Source organism: Elephantulus edwardii, unplaced genomic scaffold (genome assembly GCF_000299155.1).
Source record: "Elephantulus edwardii isolate Elephantulus edwardi_28Jun2011 unplaced genomic scaffold, EleEdw1.0 scaffold00159, whole genome shotgun sequence".
Taxonomy (NCBI): Eukaryota; Metazoa; Chordata; class Mammalia; order Macroscelidea; family Macroscelididae; genus Elephantulus; species Elephantulus edwardii.
The window spans coordinates 7,457,003-7,480,929 of NW_006399909.1; the positions used below are offsets into that span (position 1 = coordinate 7,457,003).

At 38.2% G+C, this 23,927-nt stretch overlaps 1 protein-coding gene across 1 annotated transcript in view; it reads left to right on the top strand.

Annotated features, from left to right (window-relative positions):
• LOC102858271 (cadherin-18-like) overlaps positions 1-23,927 on the top strand; it is a 634,275-nt gene that overhangs the window by 485,365 nt on the left and 124,983 nt on the right. The window contains exon 6 of the mRNA XM_006895123.1: positions 4,179-4,432. Within this exon, the coding sequence (XP_006895185.1) occupies positions 4,179-4,432 (254 nt within the window). The remainder of the gene's footprint in view (positions 1-4,178; positions 4,433-23,927) is intronic.

Genomic DNA, 23,927 nt, shown 5'->3' on the forward strand with positions numbered 1-23,927 from the left:
GCTAGTCTTACTGGAGTGAGATGATATCTCATGGTTGTCTTGATTTGCATCTCTCTCAGGGCTAGGGATTTTGAACATTTCTTCATGTGCTTGTTTTTAACTTTTTAAGAAAGCTCCAGACCACCTTCCATAGTGGTTGCATCAGTTTACATTTCCATCAGCAGTGAATAACCGTTCCAACCTCTCCACAACCTCTCTAGCATCTGTTCTTTGCTGTCATTTTGAACATTGATATTGTTGCTGGGGTGAGATGATATCTCATAATTGTTTTTATTTGCATCTCTCTGATATATGGGGTTTTTGAACATTCCTTTACATGTTTATTTGCCATCTGAACAACTTCATATCCTGTGCACATTTTGTGATTGGGTTGTTAACCTTTCTCCTTGTGGTGCTGGGATATTCTATAAATTTTAGATACAAATTCATCATCATATATGTCATTGCCAAATAAAACACAGATAGACATCATAATAACAACAGTCAATAACACTTGAAGAAATGTTATCTATATAATCTGTTAGCTCTTGCTGCTGTAGTCTTCAATATGAATTGAAGCTCAACGTCAAGAAAACAAATATTCTCACAACTGAACCAATTGGCAGCACCCTGATAGATGGAGAGGAGATTGAGGTTAACAATTGCTAGGCTCTGCAATCAACACTCTTGACACCAGGAGTCAGTAAATCAAAAGACAAACTACACTTGGAAAATCTGCTGTCAGGGACCTCTCCAGAGTACTTAAAAGCAATGATTTCCATCTAGACACTCTGGTGTTTCTGATTCAAGCCATACTCTTCACAATTAATTGCTATACATTAGAGAGCTAGACAATGACTAAAGATGACAGAAGAGGAGTCTATGCCTTTGAATTGTGGTGCCAGAGAAGAGCCTTGAACATTCCACGGACTACCAAGAAAATGAGTAAGTCTTTCTTAGAGAGGGTGAAACCAAGTTTCTCTTTGGTGGCTAGGATTTTGAAGCTCTGTCTCACATACTCTGGGCACATCACCAAGAGGGACCTATCCTTGGAGAAGGACATCATACTCAAAGGATGAGGGGACAGCACAGGAGAGGATGAACCTGAATGAGATGGATTGATACAATAAATGGGATAATGAGGGTTGATGTGTCAGAGTCAGTGAGACTGGCTCAGGACATGGCAGGCTTCAGAGGTGTTGTACAGAGGATCACTATGAGTTGTGGGCAGCTCAACAGCACCTAACAACAACATCAACATATGACCTGTTACTTAATTTTCAATTCTAGTGTTCTATAGCCTTTAAAAATACCTTTCCCACTACAATGGTAGAGTACTTACAAACCTCCAAGCAGGATTTCAAAGTTACTCTAGCACCAGAGATATCATTGCTGATCTCAGGTGGATTCTGGCTGAAAGCAAAGAATACCAGAAGAATGTCTATTTGTGCTTTATTGACTAAGCAATGACATTTGACTGTATCATAACACATATGGCTTTCAGTGTGAAGAATAGCAATCTTAGAACACTTAATTGTGTTTTGTGAAACCTATACCGAAGTATAGGAAGCAGGAGTGGCATCTACTTCTGTAATAGCTTGCTTCCGGAAACCTTATGAACCTGGAGAAAGGATGAAAGTCAAACAAGTGTTGAGGACTTTCGTACATAGGGTCGCTATGAGTCACCTACGACTTGATGGCACTTAACAACATACAGAGATTAAGAGCCTATTGTGCAAGCAGAGAAAGGAAACACTATATGGTTTAAAATTAGCAAATGTGTGTGTCAGGGTTGTAGCCTATCACCATATCTTCTTAACTTGTATTATAAGCAAATTAACTGACAAGTTGGACTCTATGAAGAAGAAATGTGGCATCAGGATAGGAGACTCTTCAATGATCTTCATTATTAATTTGACACAACCTTTCTTGCTCAGTGTTAGCAAGACTTGAAGCACTCTCTGCAGAAGATTAAACACTGCATCTTTCAATATACATTGCATTTCAATGTCAAGCAAACAGAAATCATGCCACTGGACCAAAAGGAAACATCATGATATACGGAGAAAAGATTAAGATTAAAGCTGTCAATGACTTCACCTTACTTGAATCCACAATCAATACACTTGGTACCAAGTCAAGAGAGCAGGAAATGCATTCCACTGGAAGTGTGAGTAGTCAAGGACATCTCCAATTTATTGAGGAGTTATGATTTCAGTTTTAGGACTAAAATATGTCTAATTTAGGCTACGGTCTTAAGTCACTTGCTGTACATCTGGGAGCTAGACAATGACTAGAGATGGCAGAAGAAGAACTGATATTTTGGAAGTGTGGGGTTGGAGAAGAGTAATTAATATCCTATGATCTGTCAAAAGAACAAGCAGAGATGCATCCACAGGGCTCCCTGGAGGGTGAGAAAGCTTCATCTCATGCACTTTCAGTGTGTTGGCGGAGGAGGCTATTCCCCCGGCAGGAACGTCACTCTTGTAAAAGTAGGACAGGGTGGCAGCAAAGGAAAAGAAGACCCTCAACTAGGAGCACAAACACAGTGATTGCGGTAATGGCCTCAAAGGGTTGATATGAGTCATACTCTACTTGACTTCACCTGACAACATCAACGACCTTCTCTATGCTTACGTATTCCAGAAACATCAAAAACTTCACTTCTTCCTGCTTTTGCCTCTGTAACTTCATAATGTTCTCTTTGCCTTACATAAATTCACTAGGCCGAATAGACCTGCCTTTTTGGTTGTTGTTAGGTGCTGTCAAGGTCTACTAGGTGGAGTTGAGTACTACTCATAGTGACTCTCTAACAACAAATGTGAACCCTGTCCTACCATATACCTGTACAAGTGGTTAGCCCTTTCTAAATAAGCATCTTTATTTGAGAATATGCATCTGTTTATAAATGTCACCAAAAGTGTAGAGAGCTCTTGTGGCACTGTGGCACAGGATAGTGATTTGAATCTACCAGGAGAAAGATGAATAATGTCTTACCATATATTTTTACAGTCTCCAGAAGTCAATGGATAGGTGCCATGAATCAGAATTTACTGGAAAACATTGTGTTTGATTTTGGTACCTAAGCTTTTCATCCTTTTTATTAACTACCCGAACACCTTGAATGCCCTGCAGATTGAATACACAGTGCTGAAACCATTTTACATAGTGCAATAGAACATATTTACTTTGAGGCAAAAACCAGTCTGGAATAATTCACTCTTCTATGCTAAGATACCAGAGATGCTTAATACGTATTTGTTGGATATTTTTAAAAAATGAGAAAAAGAAAATAAATTATCATACCCTGAACTTAATATTATGTGAATAAACAAAATAAAAATCAGGTTATAATTTTTTAAAATGGCCCAAATATAAATGGCCTAATAAAAAGAAATTAAGTGAAAACACAACCAATCCCCAAAACTGATGTAATAAGACTAGTATGCAAATCAGTAAGTATAATCTAAATAACCAAAAGAATATATAAAATGTATGTTAAAAATCTTAGAAAATATTTTGAATTGACAACTTAAAAATGAATCAGAGTTTAAAATAAAATCCTGTCTCATTACCATGGATTCTGTTCTGATTCATAACTAAACTTCTGTCTGATCTCTAACCGTGTAAATGAGATGAAGGAGAAGACTTATCTTTATCTCAAAGAGTGTATGGTGAATTTTAACTGCCAAAGAAGAGAGACTTTCAAGTTAGCAGCATTAGTGACTTTTAAAACTAGATTTATGCATCATAAATAAAAAGTGAATGATATGGCATTTATTTAAATTCTAAAAATGGGATCTACGTTATGTTTCAGAATTGCAGACATAAGTAGTTAATATTTTAAGATTAACATGTAAGTTTAAGGAGAAATTAAAATAGAAGACTTAGATTGTTAGATCTGTCTTGCTGTGCAATTAACTGCCTCCAAAAACTCTCCAGTGTATCAACTATGTGTCAGTTCTGACTCAACAGTAAACACTCAAAAAAATAATAAGGTATATAATTTTGTATGCACTGAATCATCATATTTTTGGCTGAGTAAAACCAACATTTTAAAGATAAATTTATCTCTTTTCCCCCCATACAACTAAGATAACTCGTCTTTTGATGAAAAAAATATTAATGCTTGTTTACAAAGTAATGGAAAACATTATTCAAACTTGGGTGTGTATCTTTGTTTTCTTTCTCCCCTACAGCCTTTGAATTATGAGAAAAAGAAATCATATACCCTCAACATAGAAGGAGCAAATACACATCTCGATTTTCGCTTTTCTCACTTGGGTCCTTTTAAAGATGCTACCATGCTGAAGATCATTGTTGGGGATGTCGACGAACCACCACTCTTTTCCATGCCTTTCTATGTAATGGAAGTCTATGAAAATGCCAAGATCGGGACCATCGTTGGCACAGTTTTAGCCCAAGATCCTGACAGTGCTAATAGCTTAGTAAGGTATAGTATAAGTCAATCTTTTAGGTACAGAAATGCTTGCATTGTCTATCTCAGAAAATAATTGAAATCATTTTAGAATATTTCTTTAATGTTGGGTTTCAGTTAGCATAAAAAACTAAACTACGAGCTAGTTTTTGATTGAGTAATTTAACAAGTGAATTTCATTCAAATGAATAATAAAGGTATCTTTACGAAAATATTTATTACCATATAGTTAACTTTTCTACTTATTTTTTCCTCTTATTATCTACACATAACTTTTGATGTATTTGTTCTGTATTTTCAATTTTATACAACAATGTTTTCATTTTACAAGCTTTGTAAAAATTCCATGACTGTTATAATCTTCACATTGGTCAAAATTCTTGTTCTCTCCATTCTGTTTTTCCATTTTCTGTTTAGTTTGTTTTCCTGGTGCCAATTGCCTCTCACCTTTCCATTTGAGCAAATATTGCCCACTTGACTTCATATAGTTGACCACTTAGAGGTACGATTGTTTATTTTATAAGCTAAGGTATTATTTGTTTTAAGGAGACCTGTCAGGTGGATTCACTTTTTACTTAAATGTATATTTTAGGGCAATAATCTCTAGGATTTCTCTACTCCCTGTCAGTTTAGTAACTCTGTTTGGTTTTATATGGTTTGCTTTACAAATTTAAGTTGTTCTCTACATATTCCTCCCATTTCTCTATGATCTTCTTTTTGCCCATGGTCAGAAAAGTCTGTAATGGTAGCCAGGTACCATCAACAGTTTGTGACACTAGACTAGAATAGACCCTTCTTCTTTCAATTTTTTGTTTCCTTTATTTCCCTTTGCTTCAAACAGGAAGAGACTAATAATAATTCTATCTTAGATGACCACTCACAAATTTTTATCATCTCAGCTATGACTTGTAAAACAAGGACATGGGACATTATCTTTATGAACTTTATTATTCCACTGGACCAATTGGCAGCATCAGGGTGGATGGTGAAGAGATTGACATTGTTCATAGCTTTTAGTTTGCTTGGCTCCACAGTCAACACTCTTGGCACTAGTAGCCAGGAAATTGAAAGGTGTATTGCCATGGGAAAATCTGCTGTTAGGGACCTCTCCAAAGTACTGAAGAGCAATGGTGTCTCTCTGGAGACTAAGGTGCATCTGATACAGGCCATAATCTTTGCAATCACTGGTTATGCATCTGAGAGTTGGACAATGACTAAGGAGGATAGAAGGAGAATTGGTGCCTTTAAGCTGTGGTGCTGGAGAAGAGTATTGAGGGTACCATGGACTGCTAGGAAAACAAACAGATTCATCCTGGAGAGGGTTAAACCAGGTGGATCCCTGAAGGCAAGGATTCTGAGGCTCTGTCTAACATGCTTTCGACATGTTGTAAGGAGGGACTGGTCCTTGGAGAAGGACATCATGCTTGGGAGGGTGGAGGGACAGCGCAGGAGGGGAAGACCCTCCATGAGGTGGATTGATTCAGTGACTGGTGTAATCGGGATGAGAATGTTAGAGACGGTGCAATTGGCACAGGACAGAGCAGAGTTTAGGGCTGTTGGACATTGGGTCGCTTTGAGTCGCAAGCAACTCAACGGCACATAGCAACAGCATAGCAACAACAACTGGTCATTAGATGAGCTAGGAGGATAGGTTCACACCACTGTTGGTTTACCAGGAGGGTGAAGGAAGAGGAGAATATCCTCTTCTGGTCATTAGTAAGGGAACTGGTCCCATCTCATAGGCTTTAGCAAACAATTAAGGTATAATCCCAACCAAATGTCTAATCTAGTTGATTGGAAGATCCCCCGTTGCCACACTGTCACTTTAGAGATCTCGTTCCTATCAGTGTCATCTGCTGAAATGATTAGGTGCCATGGTGGAGAAGTAATCCTGTCCCTAATGTTTAGTTGCCTCCCTTCTCTATAATCGTGAGGGTCCCTGGAACACGCTTTCTCTTCACCCCATCCCTCCACTTTGCTTCACCTTATTTTGTTTACCATTTGGGATTTCAGTGGAGCTCTTCAACTAAGCGCCTTACCAAGGAACTTAGATTACCTTGTCTCAGGATGGCCACAGTACAGAGGGCTGCTTCACAGAGCAGTGATGATCTATATAACTCTCCATTTCACAGTTACCACTCATTTCTCCATATGTTCAACATGCAGTGTAATTCTTCATTCTTCCATTTGTTCCCCAGGTTTGGTGGGAAAAATCATCTGTGTTTATTTCAGTGGTTTCTTGTGTCTTGCTATAACAGGATGGTACAACATGTTGGACTAAGCTAAAATCTTGGTCCATTTCTCTCTACTCGATTTTATGGAAGTTAGCATAAAATATAGAAATTTTTTTAGTTTAATTACTTAGTTTCAAAAGGAGATTTATGAGACTCTTAATGATTGAAGTGGATATATTTTATGCAAAATCAGACCTGGAAAATATTACTATTTCTTCTCATATGTAACTTCCTAATAATAGCTCAGTGTTGGCCAACTTTTGTTTTTAAGTGACTTTGCTTATTTCCTCCACATTTTTTATATTTCTTGGATCATTCAAGATTTTACCTGGAGCATCTCTTAGTATTGTAACTTGAGGCTTGAATTTATTTTTCAGTTCTTTCAGTTTGGTAAGTGCTAAATGAATTGTTATGGTTTTTTTTTTTAATTTTCCAACTCCAGCTTTTTGCACATTCCACTATAAAATTTTACTTTGTCTTCTTGAGCTGCTCTTTGAAATATTCTGTTCATCTCTTTTACTTTGACATCTCTTCCCTTTGGTAGGGCTTCTTGGTCCTCTAGTGCCATTTTCAAAGTCCCTTCTTATATTCATTTTGGTTTTTATCTTTCTGCTTTGTAATGATATTTTGCAATGGCGCATAACAACAACAACAACAAAATGAATGTTATATTTGATGCTGTTCTGTAATTCATCTGGATTAAGTTTCTTAGTGTGAATTCCCTCAAAACTGTTCTTGAGAGGGATTGAAAGAGCACTGGTGATAAAGGAATAACTTTAAACTGCATTAAGGAATTGGTACAAAATATGTCCCAGAGAATCGATGGGATTCCAATTGACGTGTTTCAATTACAGATGTAGCTCTGGACAGGCTCACTAGTCTCTACCAGGAAATTTGGAACCCAGTTAGTTACCTGGCCAAATGACTGGAAAAGATACACATTTTATCCCATTTTTAAGAAAAGTAATCCAACAAAATGTGGACATTATTTAATGGTATCATTAGATCATAGTATCACACACAAGCAAAATATTGTTGAAGATCTTCCAAAAATGATTAAAACAGTACATTGACAAAGACCTGCTAGAAGTTCAAGCTGGATTCAGAAGAGGATGTGGCACCAGAAATTTTATTACTCATGACAGAGGGATATACCCTGAAAGTAGAGAATAGCAGAAAATGTGTATCTGTGCTTCATTCGTTATGAAAAGGCATTTGACTCTATGGATCATAACAAACAAGGCTAACCTTGATAAGAAATGGAATTCCAGAACACTTAATATTTCTTACACAAAATCCATACCTAGATGAACATGCTGTTGCCTACACAAAGCAAAGGAACACTGGATTGTTTAAAATTACTAGAGGTGTGTGTTAGGGCTCTATCCTATTCCTATTTATTAGGGCTGTATCCATTCCCATTCATTTGGTGTGCTGAGCAAATAGAGAAACTGGACTTTATTTTTTTAATATTTTTATTATTTGTAAACATTGTGTTTCATGCACGTACACTACGTTTTAGATAGTCTTTCACTACATTATACTTCATTCATTTATATTGTGGGTGGTTTATCCCCCTTAAACTCATCTGACTAGTAACAACTTTAATTAAAACATGTAAACCAGCTCCTTCATGCTCTACACCCTAATATTTCCCCCTTTTTAGTCAATGTCTGATTTCCCCATCCGTATCAAATCAGTACTCTGAGGGAATAAGCACGTCTCCTTTACCGAAGGATTTTCTGTTCCACTTGGAAACTTTGAGCATCTAGCTCCATAAGCAAACACCAGTCCTGAGCAATACACCAAGTTGCAATAATTGGCCCTAGTTCACAGCATGCACCATCCTTTCTTCGTTAAGTTGGGTTCTGCTCAACTCATCCCCAGCCATCCATCGCTAGGTTCAAATGGGCATCTGCTACAAGCTCAAAACCTTATACTAGTCCCCTGACTTTATGAAAGACAGTGTGAAGGCCCATCAACATCCTGTGTTATATGCATGGCATAAACTTTCTTGCAGAAAATGAGGATGACCTGAAGTGCTTGTTGCAGAAGATCAAAGACTGCAACCTTCAATGGATTAAATCTCAGCATCAAGAAAGTAAAAATCCATTGCAACCTTCAATGGATTAAATCTCAGCATCAAGAAAGTAAAAATCCATTGGACCAATGGTCCAATAGGCAACATTATGATGTGTTGCCATTGAGTCATCTACGACTCATAGCGAGCCTATGTACAACAGCCCTAAACCCTTGCTTTATCCTGTGCCAATCTCACTGTCTCTGACACACCAACTCCCAATGCCCCAGTCACTGAATCAATCCACCTCATAGAGGGTTTTCCCCTCCTGAGCTGTCCCTCCACCCTCCCAAGCATGATGTCCCTCTTCAAGGACTGGTCTGTTCTTGCAACATGTCCAAAGTATGTCAGACGAAGCTTCAGAATATTTGCCTCCTAGGATCAGCCAAGTTTAATGCTCTCCAGGATGAATCTGTTTGTTTTCTTAGCAGTTCATGGTACCCTTAATACTCTTCTCCAGCACCACAGCTCAAAGGCAACAATTCTCCTTCTATCCTCCTTAGTCATTGTCCAACTCTCTGATGCATAACAAGTGATTGTAAACACCATGGCCTGTATCAGATGCACCTTAGTCTCCAGAGAGACAACATTGCTCTTTAGTACTTTGGAAAAGTCCCTAACAGCAGACTTTCCCATCACAGTTTAGTTTTAATTTCCTGGCTGCTGGTACTAAGAGTGTTGACTGTGGAGCCAAACAAACTAAAGCTGTTAACAATCTCAATCTTTCAGTATCCATCCTGATGCTGCCAATTGGCCCAGTGGTGAGAAATTTATCTTCTTGATATTGAGCCTCAATCCATGATAGATATAGAAAAGATTTCATTTGTCAATGATTTCATCTTGCTTGGATCCACAGTCAAAACCTTAGTTCTAGCAGTCAGGAGATTAATCATACAGCATTGGGAAAATCTGCAGTCAGGGACCTCTTCAAAATCTTGAAAAGTAATCATGTCAATTTAAAGACCAAGGTATGCCTGATTCAAGCCACAGTCGTTCCAATTACCTTCTGTGCATCTGAGAGCTGAACAATTAATTAAGATGACAGGAGACGAAGCTATGCGTTTGTGTTGTGGTATTAACGAAAAATGCAAGTTATCTCAGGGACTGCCAAAAGAACAAAACGAAATGTCTAAGAGATAGTGTAACCCTAGTGTTTCTTGAAGACTAAAATGGATTTAGCGAAGGCTTTCAATGAAATGGACTGATGTGGTATCTGTGGCAATGGTCAGCAATAAGGAATAAGACCCTCAGTGAGAAGGATTGGCATAGTGTCTAAAATAAAATCAAACATAGCGCCCACAGTAATGATAATGTAAGACCAAGCAATGTTCATTTTATTGTACATAGAGTTCTTAGTGGTGGGAACTGCCTTGATGGCACCTAACAGCAAAGTAAACTTACCTTTACCTGACTTCTGTTTCTGATACCTCATTTGAGTGGCAGTATAAAATATAAATCTATATCTTATTTCTCTCTCTCTCTCTCATCTATCTCTCTATCTATCTATCATCTATCTATCTATCTATCTATCTATCTATCTATCTATCTATCTATTTATCTATCTATCTATCTATCTCCAAAATAGGAAAAATAGGATCTGTCTCTCACAGCTGTCATAAGAACATATGACACAAAGTGCCCAAATTACCTATCAGAGTGTCTGTTATCGTATAGTCACCGAATAAACACTGGCATGTACAAGCCAGTAAAACCATTGACTTACAACATACACTGACATATATTGAAGATGAGAAAACCAAGGTGGGATTCTAGGAAGTCAAATTAAGAGCTGTGTGATCTTACGTCTGATCTCAAGTTCCTAATATGGGAGAAGTTATATTATGCTTCACTAATACAGTAAATAAAATTGATGTGAGATTTTATATATATGTCTCACATGTCAGGATCAATTAGTGTTTTATAATTTTAATATGACATTCATTAATGATTATTAAAGAAGTTATTTAAGTGTCGCTGAGCCAAGAACAGTTCATAGCTACCTCATAATCAATAAACACCAGATGTGAACCCTGTCCCATCCTGTGCTATCCTCATCATTTGTGACATGCTTGAGCCCATTGCTGCCATCACTGTGTTAATTCGTCTTGTTGACAGTCTTCCTTTCCTTTGCTGAACCTTCATCTTCTTAAATTTGATGTCTCTTCCCAAGGTTGAGTCCCTCCTAATATAACCAGATTACGTGAAAGGTAGCTTGGTCATCCTTGCCTCCAAGGATGACTCTGGATGTACATTTTCCAAGTCACTTTTGTTAGTTCTTTTGGTTGTACATGAAATAGTCCGTATTCTCTTTCACCGCAACTCAAATGCATTTATTCTTCTTCTATAATCTTCATTTCTATTATAATACTTTGCTTTGTCTTCCCAAGATGCCCTTTGGAATATTCTGTTCAGCTCTTTCTCTTGAAAATGTTTTCCTTTTGTTTTTGGCTTCCCAGTGCTCCAAAATAATCCTTACAATCTCTTCTGACATCCACTTTGAGAGAGCTGGAATTGAAGAATAAAAAGAGAATAACTCGCTCTGCATTTATCAAGCTGAAAGAATTGAAAAACAAATTTAAGCCTCGTGTTGTGATATTGAAAGATGCTATGGGCAATAGAGTGAATTACTCGGAAAGCACCAAAAAAAAAAAACAAGACAGAGCTAATACACAGAGTCACTTTACCAAAATGAATTGATTGACACTGAAAAATTTCAGAAAGTGTCATATGAACAGGAGCCATCAGTAATGAAGAAGGTATTTGAAACTGCATTGAAGGCATTGGAAAAAAAAAAAACAAACAAGGCCCCAGGAGTCAGTGGAATACCAATGTACTTGTTTCAGTTAACAGTTGCAGCCTTAAATGCACTCACCAATCTATGTAAAAAAATTTGGAGGACAGCTGCTGGCCAATGGATTGGAAGAGGTCCATATTTGTCCCCGTTCCCAACAGAGGTGATCCAACCGAATTTGGAAACTATCAAAATATACCGCTGATATCACATGTGAGCAAAATGCTGCTGAATATCATTCAAAAATGGCTGGAACAGTACATACATAAGGAACTGCCACAAGTTCAAAGAGTATTTAGAAGAGTCCGTGCCACCAGGGGTATCTGCTGATGTCAGATGGATCCTGGCTGAAAGTAAGGAAAACCTGAATAGAAGAATATCTGTTAGTGCTTTAGTGACTATGCAAGGTCATTTGACTATGTGGCTCATAGTAAGTTGTGAAGAGGACTGTGGCATCAGGATTGGAGAGAGATACACCAGCAACCTGCATTAGTTATGCAGATGACACAACGTGGCTTGTTAAAAGTGAGGAGGATTTGAAGCACTTGTTGCAGAAGAACAAAGAATGCAGTTTTCAGTATGGATTGCATCTCAATGTCAAGAAAACCAAGATTCTTATACCTAGATGGATAGGCATCATCGTGATGGATGGAAAAGGAATTGAAACTTCCAACTGCTTCATTTTGCTTGAATCCATAATTAACACCCTTGGTACCAGCAGTCAGGAAATAAGGAGGCACATTGCACTGGGAAACCTCCAGTTAGTGACTTCTCAAAATTATTAAGTCATGATGTCAGTTTGAGGACTAAGGTATGTCTGATCAGGCCACACTCTTTCTGATTACTTGCTATGCTCCTGAGAGCTGGACAGTGAGCACAGATGATAGAAGAAGACTTGAAGCCTTTGACCTGTCGTGTTGGAGAAGAATACAGAACATTCCATGCACAGCCAAGAGAACAGATATGTCTGGAGGGTGCAGCCATGGTGCTCTTTGGAGGCAAGAAAAATAAGGCTTTTCCTCACATACTTTGGGCATGTTGCTAGGAGGGCATGATGCTGGAAAGAGCAGGTTGGTGAAGTAGGGGAAGCCCCTCAATCAAGTGAATTGACACAGTGACTGGTGCAATGGGCTCTTGTGTGTCAGGAAGTGTGAGGATGGTGCAGGATAGATAAGGGTTCAGGTCTTTTGTCATGAGGTTACTATGAGTCATACCTGACTCGATGGTACCTAACAACAACAAACAACTAATCTTTATTCATTGTTCAACTCTCAGGTGCATAGGAGGTGATTGGAATCGCTGTAGCTTGAATCAGGGGCACCTTAGTCTACAAGCTGACATCATTGATATTTTAGACTTTGGAAAGATCCCTGACAACAGACTTTCTCATGCTGTTTGTTCTGTAATTTCCTTATTGCTGGTACCGATGATGCTGACTTTGGATTCAAGCAAAATGAAATCATATACTTCTCTCTATCATGGTGATTCCTATTGTCCAATTGGTGAGGATTTTTGTTTTCTTGATGTTGAGATGTATTCCATATTGAAAACTGCCATTTTTAGTCATCTGCAACAACCACATTGGATCATTCTCGCTTTAAGCAAACAATGATGTGCCATCTATGTAACACAGGTTTTAATGAGCCATCCTCCAATCCTAATGCCATCTTTTTCTTTATAAAGTTTAGCTTCTCTAATGATTTTCTCAGCATATTGATTAAATAGATATGGAGAAAGAAAACACTCATGCAAACATGCCTTTTCCAATTTTACACCATGGAGTTTTCCAAGACAAGTTTGAAAGAAAATAATTATAGTTTATCTAAATGTGTTTTAAAACTGTAGCTATATAGAGTCTTCACTGATGAGGCCATTTTTATATAAGGAGCTAATTCTGCCCCTGGAGAATTATTATGTCCTATTTGTGATATAAAAAGGCTTAATAAACATTGGCAAGATTTGTTTTGACAACTAAAACTTGATATTAATGATAATGCATTGCATGATTTTAATTAAAACAGGAAGTAGGTACAATTATTTTTAAATTATATTTTCACTCCTTGGAGAAGGACACTTGGAAAGGTGGAGGGTCAGTGTAAAAGAGGAAGACCCTCTAGAAGGTGGGTTGACATTGACTGTGACAATTAGTTCGAGTGTGGTAGAGATGGTGAAGATGGCATAGGTTAGGATCAGGTTCAGAATCATTGTTTTTAGGGTCACTATGAGTCACAATTGACTTGATGGCACATAAAAAACCTGGCATCCACTTCCTAAACCACATGCCTCCAGAAACTCTATGATCTTTGATAAAAGTCAACAGTTGTAGAGGGGCTTCATGCCTTTTGTTCATAGGGTCAGTATGAGTCGTGCTCAACTCAAATGCAATCAACAACAACATTATAATACATGTTATCAGTACAACTGAGATAAGAAAATATTACACACATAACCGAGAAAATAGTTTTCCATTTTAGGGGAATATTTGAATAAAATGTTATCCTGTGAGAAATGCTTTCTAAAGCTCTGAGGAATATGTGGATGGAAAGAATTATTCAATATTTTCTGGATGGAATTCCTTGGGACAATTGAATTGAGGCTCACAATCTAAGTTAGGGTTTGGAGAGGCAAAGGATAGAGGAGGAATTTGTAGAGTGCTGTGCAGAAATAGCAGGCAGTAAGAGAGAAGTGTACATGAAGATTATGAAGAGATCTTTTACTAAGTCACTGTACCAAAAAGAATTTATCAGTGTTCAGCAGCTTCAGGAGGTAATATATATTCAAGAATCCAATGCACTGAAAGAATTAGCTTAAAGTGATTTTAAGGAATTAGCAGAAAACAAGGTTTGAGAGTTTGATGGAATGCAACAAAGGTGTTTCACCAAATGGATGCAATGCTGAATTTGCTCTATCCGTATGTACAAATTTTGAAGACACCCTACCTACATTACTAAAAAAGGTGGGCCCATTCAAACATATACCAGTCCAAGAGATTGTTGAAATCATAGATCAATATCATTACTTTTTTTGTCATGTGCCTTAGAGTCAAGTACAACTCATAGTGACTCTATGAACAACAGATCTGAACTCTCTCCTGTTAGATCTTCATAGTCTCTGACACACTCGACCCCATTGCTGCTATCACTATGGCAATCCACCTGGTTCAGGGTATTCCTATCCTTTGTTTACCATTCCACCTTTTCAAGCATGATGTCCTTCTCCAAGGAGAAGCTTCTCCTACTAAAATGCCCAAATGCAAGACAAAGCTTCACCATCTATGCCTCCAAGGAGGAACCTGGCTTCACATTTTCCAAGATTTATCTGTTTGTTCTTTTGAAAGTCCATGGGACTTTGCCTAACTTCATAGAAAATAATACATTGTGCATATTATTGTGAATAATGGGAATGACAAACTTTTCATATGCTCATTTAGAACCTATACAGAGACCAAGCAGCAGTCTTTATGAACAGAACAAGGGGATACTGTATGGTTAAAATCAGGAAAGGTATGTATCAATATTGCAGTCATTCTCCATACCTATTGAAACTATGCTGATTAACCAATCCAAGAAACTGCAATATCTGAAGATCATGGGATTCAGGATCAGTGGAAGATACCTGTCATTGTCAAATGGCACAATACTGCCTGCTAAAAATGAAGACAACATGTAACACTTACTGATGAAGATCACAGACTATAGTATCCATTGTGAATTATACCTCCGAGTAAAGAAAACACAGATATTTGTAATCAAGTCAGGTGACATCATGATAAAGAAACCAATTGAAGAATGTCATTTTAATTAGGTCCACAATCAATGCCCATGGAAAAGGCAGTTATGAAATCAAAGTACATATTACAATAGACGTATGTACTGCATGACGCCTTTAAAATGCTAAAGAGTAAGGCTATCTCTTTGGCTAATAGAATGTGCCTGGCCCAAGCCATGGAATGTCCCATTAACTTTTGTACATATGAAAGTTGAAAGGTTTACTGAAGTGTAAGGTTGACTGAAGAACACGTGTCTTTGAATTTTGGTGGTATTGAAGAGTCCTGGGTATGCCATGGGTTGCCATAATAACAATCATATCAGTCTTTGATGAAGTGCCGCTAAAAATCTCCTCTAAAACTCCATCAACGACACTTTGGCTCACATAATTTGGTCATATTACCCGGAAGGTTTAGTCTCTGGGGAAAATGGAGAAGCAGGGGAAAAGAAAGTTTCTAAATGAGGTGAAATGACACAGTGACTGCAACAGTAGTCTTGCATAGAAAGGATTAGGATGTTACAACACACTTTCTTGTTGTCGTGTACCGTCAAGTCGGAACTGACCCATAGCTGACCCTCTGGAGGGTTTTCAGAGGCAGTTAGTCATATGGGGGGAGATGGGACATACTTCTCCCAAGGGGCATATGGTAGATTCCATCCACATGCCTTCTCGATTGCAGCACAGCTTCTTGCCTTGAGGCCACAATTTGACAGTGTCTGTTGTTGTGGGTTTTTTTGTTTGTTTGTTTTGTTTCTTTGTTTTCCTGTTGTAACTTGGAGGCCTTTGAGAGCAAGGGAAGTCTGTCACAAAGGCTAACAAAAAGTTTCACTATAAGAACTCCTCAGCCACTCTGTGGGAGAAAGCTGAGGCTTCTACAAAGATTTACATGCTTGGAAATATTCTGGGCAGTTTTATTCTTATCTTTCTGGGTTACCATGAGTCAAAATGTACTCAGTCGAGGTTGTTTGAGGGCCTTTTTAGCGCATGCCTAGTAACTTGGATTCTAACTATGAGAGAAGAGAGCCAATCCTCTAGAAGCTTCAAGGAATAGAAGTTCTGCTATCTCCTCCCTGTTACATGTCATTGAGTTGTCTACAGCTCCTAGCAATCCTACAGACAACAGCTCTGAGCCTTGCCCTATCCTGAGCCCTACTCACCATCTCCGACACACATGATCCCAGTGCCCCTGTCACTGTGTCAACCTATCTCATCCAGGATCTGCCCCCCCTGTGCTGATTCTCAACCCTTCCAAGCATGAATTCTTCTCCAATGACAAGGACCCTTTCTGACAATATACTCAAAGTATGAATGATGGAATTTCAAAATTCTGACCACCTATTGCTGTATATATTGCCATTTAGGAAACACTATAGGTAGTTTTATGCTGTCATTTATGATCACTATGCATTAAAATTTGACCACACAATGTCATGGTGCTTGTGTGCCTCTAGTTTTAGGCTCCAAAGAGGGTTAGTACAATGTCTGAAATGCTAATATTGAGAAGTATAACTCCATTAGCATATGCATTATCTTTTTCCTGCCTTATTTTTGTTCAACAACTAAAATGAACCCAGCTCTAGCTGCCTTAAAATAATTAGACTCCATAGCTGTTATTTGGGGGCATAATTTACATAATATTTATTCTTGATTTCAATAAAAATGTGTCATTCACAGGGGCCCCTAGGTGCAAACAGCGAATAGAAAACACAAAACATTAACAAACACAAAAGCAAGCCACATACTTCCATCTTTCTCTGGGACCAAATGTTTGTACTAATTAAGGAGAAGCACATTGAAAAAATGTACCTTGCAATGTGCCCTGAAATGCAATTAGCACCACGTTTTCGGAATTGGTAATGAAAGAGAGTTTGAATCTTAGAGGCATTTGTGGAAAGCACTTGACTACAGTCTTTTGTATTTCAATTTGCTGGACTATTAGTCAAGACTCTTCAAATTCTAAGACCATTCCATGTCGAGATTTCATTTTTTTTCCCAACTCAAAACAAGAATGGAATTTATAGCAATATAATCATCATCTTTTATAAAAATAAAATTAGAGCCAGACTGTTTCCCAGCAGTGAAGAAAGCCTGTTTTAAATAGGCTATGTTCCTTGCTGGTATACTGCAAACAGAGTTCAGAGACTTCCCAGGGTTTCAATTGACAGATGAGCAATGATATGCTAGACTTGAGAAGGTAGAGCTTTCTGAAAAACGTGATCTCTAACATGTGATTATTAAAAATAGAGATCATTAGCTACTTGCTCTCTGTGGACTGGAGGCTTTATATATCTTAAAACGAAACCTTATAACCACCCTATTCAACTCTAGAATATTGCTTCTATTTCACAAAGAAGAAACTAAAACTAACTCTGAGCCTTTAGTTATTTCATCAACTCAGAATGATAGTAATCACGTAGGACTGCTAGTAGGATCACTAAGGCTGATATCTATTTAGAAGTAGAATGTGATATCTTTCTTCTTCAAAGTGGCTGGTGCACTGAAAAGGAAGGACTTTGAAGAGTTGTTGAGTGATTTAATCTCTGCACCACCAGTAGCTTCTCCAGAAAGAAATTGAAGAACAAACTCACTGCTACTGAGAAAATTTGATCTCATGGGGACCTCCCGAATTCTAAGACTCTCAGGTTTTGAAGACTGTAAATCTCAACAGAAGGAGAATGCCCACCTTTCCCCCAAGGAGCACCTGGTAAATTCCAATTGCCGTCTTTTGGGTACATGGTACAATATTAGATACACTGTCCCACCAGATCTCTTCATGAAGAAATTAAGGCTCCTAAACGATGTAATGTATCCAAGTTTATGTAGTGAACAACGCACAGACTCAGAAAGCAAGTGCAAGTTTAGTCAATAGATACATTTTCTTTAATCCAAAATGTATGTCATCTGTGGCCCTCAGCCAGGTTCAAATTGTCTTCCTGTCAAACATTCTTCTAAGTGGTATAGCACTCGTCTGTGCGTTGCTGTACAGAGGTTACTCGTGGTTGCTGTGATGCTGAAGCCTGTGACAGTGATGTGCCAATCATGGTAATGGGCACCCATGGTGGACAGTGTTGGCTGGAGCTTCCCAACTAAATCAAGCCTGGAAGCAGGAGTGCCATCCACTTCCAAAATGGCTTGCCTCCGGAAACTCTATGTACGAACAGTGCTCAGGCTGTTCATTCACAGGGTCACTATGAGTCGTCTATGACTCGACGGCATTAAACAACAACAACATGTACTTTCAAACATTTCAAACACGTACACAAAAAACACCTGTACAGAAGCTATTCTTTAATGCCTTCTACTTAACTCCAACTTAGTACCACCCTATTCAAAATGAATGACATCCTGTCTATCATCCTTACAATCTCAAATCCATTGTTACAGCCACAGTGTCACACAGTGTCTCACAATGTCACCATCTCGCTCAAGTTCATCAGCACTCTGGCTGTCCATCCAAGACAGCTACGTCTAATCCTTTTTTGTTCAAGGTACATTCAATATTATTCACCAAGATAATTTCAAGGCATCTATTTTCCATCTATCTTCCTTACTCATTGTCCAACTTTAAAGTGGTTGAAGGCCATTTACAACGCCATGTGTTGGGTCAGTTGTAATGTTTTATGGAAGCCCTTTTCAGGAGATGTACCCAATGCTGTGCATTGTTTGATCTCTTGCCTGGTGTTTTCATGAGCACTGATTGTGGAACTCAGTAAAATAAATCCTTGACATCATCGATCTTTCTTCATTTATCTTGTCATTGCTCTTCTTCTAGATATAAGGATGTTTTCTTTATGTTCAGGTTTAATGAATGCTTAAGGTTACAGTTTTGGTCTTTGTCAATAAGTGCTTCAAGTTTTCTTTACATTTAGCCAGCAACAGAAAAGTTAGAATCACTAATTAGGAAAGAGACAAAGGTCATAAATAAGGAGAAAGCCATTGACAGAGCCTTAAAACCTGTGATGGGTTGTTTGAAAGGTTCCACTTCCAATATAGAGGGGACAAGGAGGGAGTGAAGAAAATGGAGTATGGTTTATCAGAAGCAACTGTATTCTCGATTGTAGAGTACTGAATTTGAAACAGTGAAAGTATAAACAGGTTTTGTCAGCACAAGAAAAATATCTAATAACCAAAATATGGCATGCATTGTAAAGCTTCACTAATATCTAAAAAACAAAAATAATCTGTGATGTAGTGACTGGCTTTTGATTGACTGAGGGGGAAAAAAAATTCATACACTAGTAGCTTCTGTATACTTTGTGAACTTTGTAAAAAGTGAAAATGCAGTCATGCCTTCATAGCCTCCCTAGAATCCAGAATTGTTAGACTCCTGAACTCTTACTTGGAGGCATATATGCCAGAGGAAGATATTGTAATTGTTGTTGTGCACAGCTCATATTTCTTTACAGAGCTCAGACTTACTGGAGGAAAGTTTTAGTTCGGGGAGTTAAAAATCTTTCTAAAATAATTATGTATTATGGACTGCCCTTTTCATTTAGCAGGCTGCACGATATATCAGGTGGCAAATGACCCTTATGCTTTATGTTTTTAGGAAGATTATTTTCTGCATGTATAGCTTGTAGAATAAATTACATCCCCCATGTGAACTAAGGGGACCTTAAAAATTTTAATGAAGCTGAGATATACTGCAGGTGTGTGACTTTTTGTTAAGCTAAAGAAGAGGCCAAGCTTCTGTAATATCCCACAGGGTGTGTATTGATTAAACTTTATTCCAGCTATTGATCACAGTCAGTAAAACTTATAAAAATAGCTATTTTGAGGACAAAAAAATTTTTAAAACCTGCTTTACCACTCACATACTAAGCCTGTAAGTACCTAACATGTGGTAACTGAAACCTATCTTCACTACTTTCAGTTAAAGGATATTTCTCTGAAGCAAACCACTGTAAAAATGGATTTCCACTACATAAGTTTTAAATTAATTCCTCTTGGTGAAATGGACAGACGATAATGAAAATAATACATGCCTCTGAGGCCAAAAATAGTATTGAAATCAACATAAAACAACATCTCCAATGCACTTTATGTGACTAATAATTATCTTGAGTCCATACCTATGCATCTAAGGGAAATTAAATGCCAAGTGATGTTAATTTGTTTAGAATATTTGCTATGACATACAATACTTGAATAAAAGTAGTCATTATGAGATTGACTGCTAGGGACATAACATGTCTGATTACGTGTTAGTCCATAGAGTTATAATTTAAGTAATTCACATTGATCTTATTTCAATATGGTGCATTTCTTTGTTACTTTAAGGCTATATCTTTAGAACATGAAATATTGTCTATGTTGAATGACAGAACAGAGTGGTTATAAATAAATTAATGTAGAGTTATAAATTAGAATGACAAATCTAACACAAGAGCTCCAGCACTAGGAAAACAACAAATGACCATTTTTTTGGCAACATTAAACAAGACAAATTTCTATAGGGCGCCAGGAATAATAGGATCTTAAGAAATAATAGAAAAGATGAACTGCAACAAGCTTAAATGGATTTTTTCCAATTTAGAGAGGGACATGTTCTTGACCAATTCTTAAAGAACTTCTACACTTTGTTTAGCATAATTGTTATCCAAATGATTAAAAATCTGAAAAGGAGTGCATCAGGAGTGTATCCTGTCTAAAAATCTTTTTTTAATATACATGCGGAACATATTATTCAGGGGGAGGAATGTGGCATCAGGTTTGGAGAAAGACTCATCAATAACCTGTTATGCAGATGACACAATTTTGCTTCCTGAAACTGAGGAAGATCTGAAGGATTTACGGCAGAAGGTCGAGAATAGTAGTCTTCAGTATGGATTGAAGTTCAACATGAAGAAGACAAAGATTCTCACAACTGGGCCCATTGGCACCACCATGATAGATGGTGAAGAGATTGAGATTCTTAACAATTTCAGCTGCAGCCTTAAATATGGATTGAAGCTCAACATCAAGAAAACAAAGATCCTCACCACTTAGCCAATTGGCAGCATCCTTATATAGATGGTGAAGAGATCAAGATTGTTAACAACTTTAGTTTCCTTGGCTCTACAATCAATGCTTTTGGTACCAGAAGCCAGGAAATAAAGACAAATTGGACTGAGAAAGTCTGCTTTCAGAGACCTCTCTAAAGTACTGAAGAGCAATGATATTAGTCTGGAGACTAAGGTGCTCCTGGTCCAGGCCATGACCTTTGCAATTACTTGCTATGCATCAAAAGCTGGACAATGGCTAGGAATCATAGGAAAATTGATGACTCTGAACTGTGGTGCTGGAGAATAGTATTGAGTATATCATGGACTGCTAGGAGAACAGATAAGTTTGTCCTAGAGAGGTTGAGACCAGGCTACTCCTTGGAATCAAGGATTCTGAAGCTTCGTCTGGCATATTTGTACATGTTGCAAGGCAGGATCAGTCCTTGGAGAGGAACATCATGCTTGGGAGGGTGAAAGGACAGCACAAGAGAGGAAAATTCTTGATGAGATAAATCGATTCAGTGACTAGGGTAATGGGAGTGGGTGTGTAGGAGACAATAAGTTTGGCACAAGACACAGCAGGTTTTAGGGCTATTGTACATAGGTTTGCTATGAGCTGCAGGCAACTCAAGACACATAACAACAACAGGTTAAACAATCACCACTCTTGTCACTAGCAGTCAGAAATTCAAAAGATGAATTACATTAGGAAAATATGCTCTCAGGGACCTCTCTAGAGTGCTTAAAAGCAACGATGTCTTTCTAGAGACTAAGGTGAACCTGATCCAGCATCAGAGAGCTGAATAAGGGAATAAAGAATAAGGAATAAGCGAAATGGAAAGATTATATTCAAATTTGTATTCAAATCTTATAAAGAAACTAATGGGGGGGGGGCGGAAAGAATGACAGAAGAAGAACTGATGCCTTTGTGTTGTTGTTCTGGAGAACAGAAAATGTACCAAGGGCTACCAAGGGAATAAACCGGTTTGTCCTGGAGGGGTGAAATCAAGTAGCTCCTTGAAGGCAAGGATTTTGAAGCTCTATCACCATACTTTGATAAGGACATTATGCTTGGAAATGTAGAAGAACGCCACAGGAGAAGAAGACCTCAGATGAGATGAATGGACACGGTAACTGGGGTAACGGGGATAAGTATATAGAAAACAGTGAGATTGGACTAAGTAGGGCAGAGTTTACAGCTATTTTGTGTAGAGGCACTATGAATCACAGGCAAACTCGGTGGTGGTCGTTGTTATTGTTTTGTGTCGTCAAGTTGCTTGCGATTCATAGCAATCCTATGTACAACAGCCCTAAACTCTGCTCTGTCCTGTGCCAATCGCACTGTCTTTGACACACCCATCCTGATTATCCCAGTCACTGAATCAATACACCTCATAGAGGGCCTTTCCCGCCTGCGCTGTCCCTCCACCCTCCCAAGCATGATGTTCCCCTCCAAGGACCGGTCCCTCATAACATGTCCAAAGTGTTAGATGGAGCCTCAGAATCCTTGCCTCCAAGGAGTCATCCGGTTTAACTCTTTGTAGGATGAATCTGTTTGATTTCCTAGCAGTCCATGGTACCCCCAATACTCTTCTCCAGCACCACAGCTCAAAGGTATCAATTCTTCTATCCTCCCTAGTCATTCTGTATGTACAATAGAACATAATAAAAACATCAATGCTTACTCTGATGCCCTAGTGGCAAGAAACTGTGTTGCAATCCTAAAGGCACAATGTTTGACTCCTTCTATCCTCCCTAGTCATTCTGTTTGACTCCATGTGGCATTAGAATGGGTAGTCTCGTCCAGTGTGTTTTTCTGCCTCTGAAAGCCTTCAGTTATTAGTCTGTTCCTATTCAATGGTACACAGTAACAACAGCAACAGTGCTTATTTTATGAAGTTATAATAAACATAGTGTAGTGGTGGGAATTTAAAAGTCTGTCATAGTCATCATCTTGGAAAAGCTCTTGTATCTTCCTCACCACTTTCTTTCTTACATAAACCATGTGGCTACATATGCTTATATGTTCTAAAATATTAACTAGATATATTGTAATGTTGTACATAGGGTTTTCAGAGGCCTGGTTTTTCAAAAGTGGATGGCCAATCCTTCTTCCTAGTCTGTCTTAGTCTGAATGTTCAGATTTAGGAGTATCTGACAGACAGGCAATTTATAGAACAGTGAATGATAAATCCCTCATTGTGGAGTTAACCATTAGTTACAGTGTTGTCCCTGCCCTTGGCCCAGTGTGTTGACCAACTTATTTCCCACTTCCACCCTCAACCAGGATACCCCTTCACTTCTACCGAATCCCTTCAGCATTTATCTTCCATTGTCCAGCCCTTGATCCGACAGCTTGTATCTGAAGTTTTCTTGACTTCTATTCCAAATATGTGAGCAGCTGACAATTTCTTGGCAGCATCAGGATGGCTGATGGAGAGACTGAGATTGTCAACAACTTTAGTCTGCTTGGCTCCACGGTCAACACTCGTGGCACCAGTAGCCAGGAAATCAAAAAAACGTATTGCGATGGGAAAGTTAGGGATCTCTCCAGGGTACTGAAGAGCAATGGTGTCACTCTGGAGACTAAGGTGCATCTGATACAGGCTATGGTCTTTGCAATCACTTGTTATGCATCAGAGAGTTGGACAAT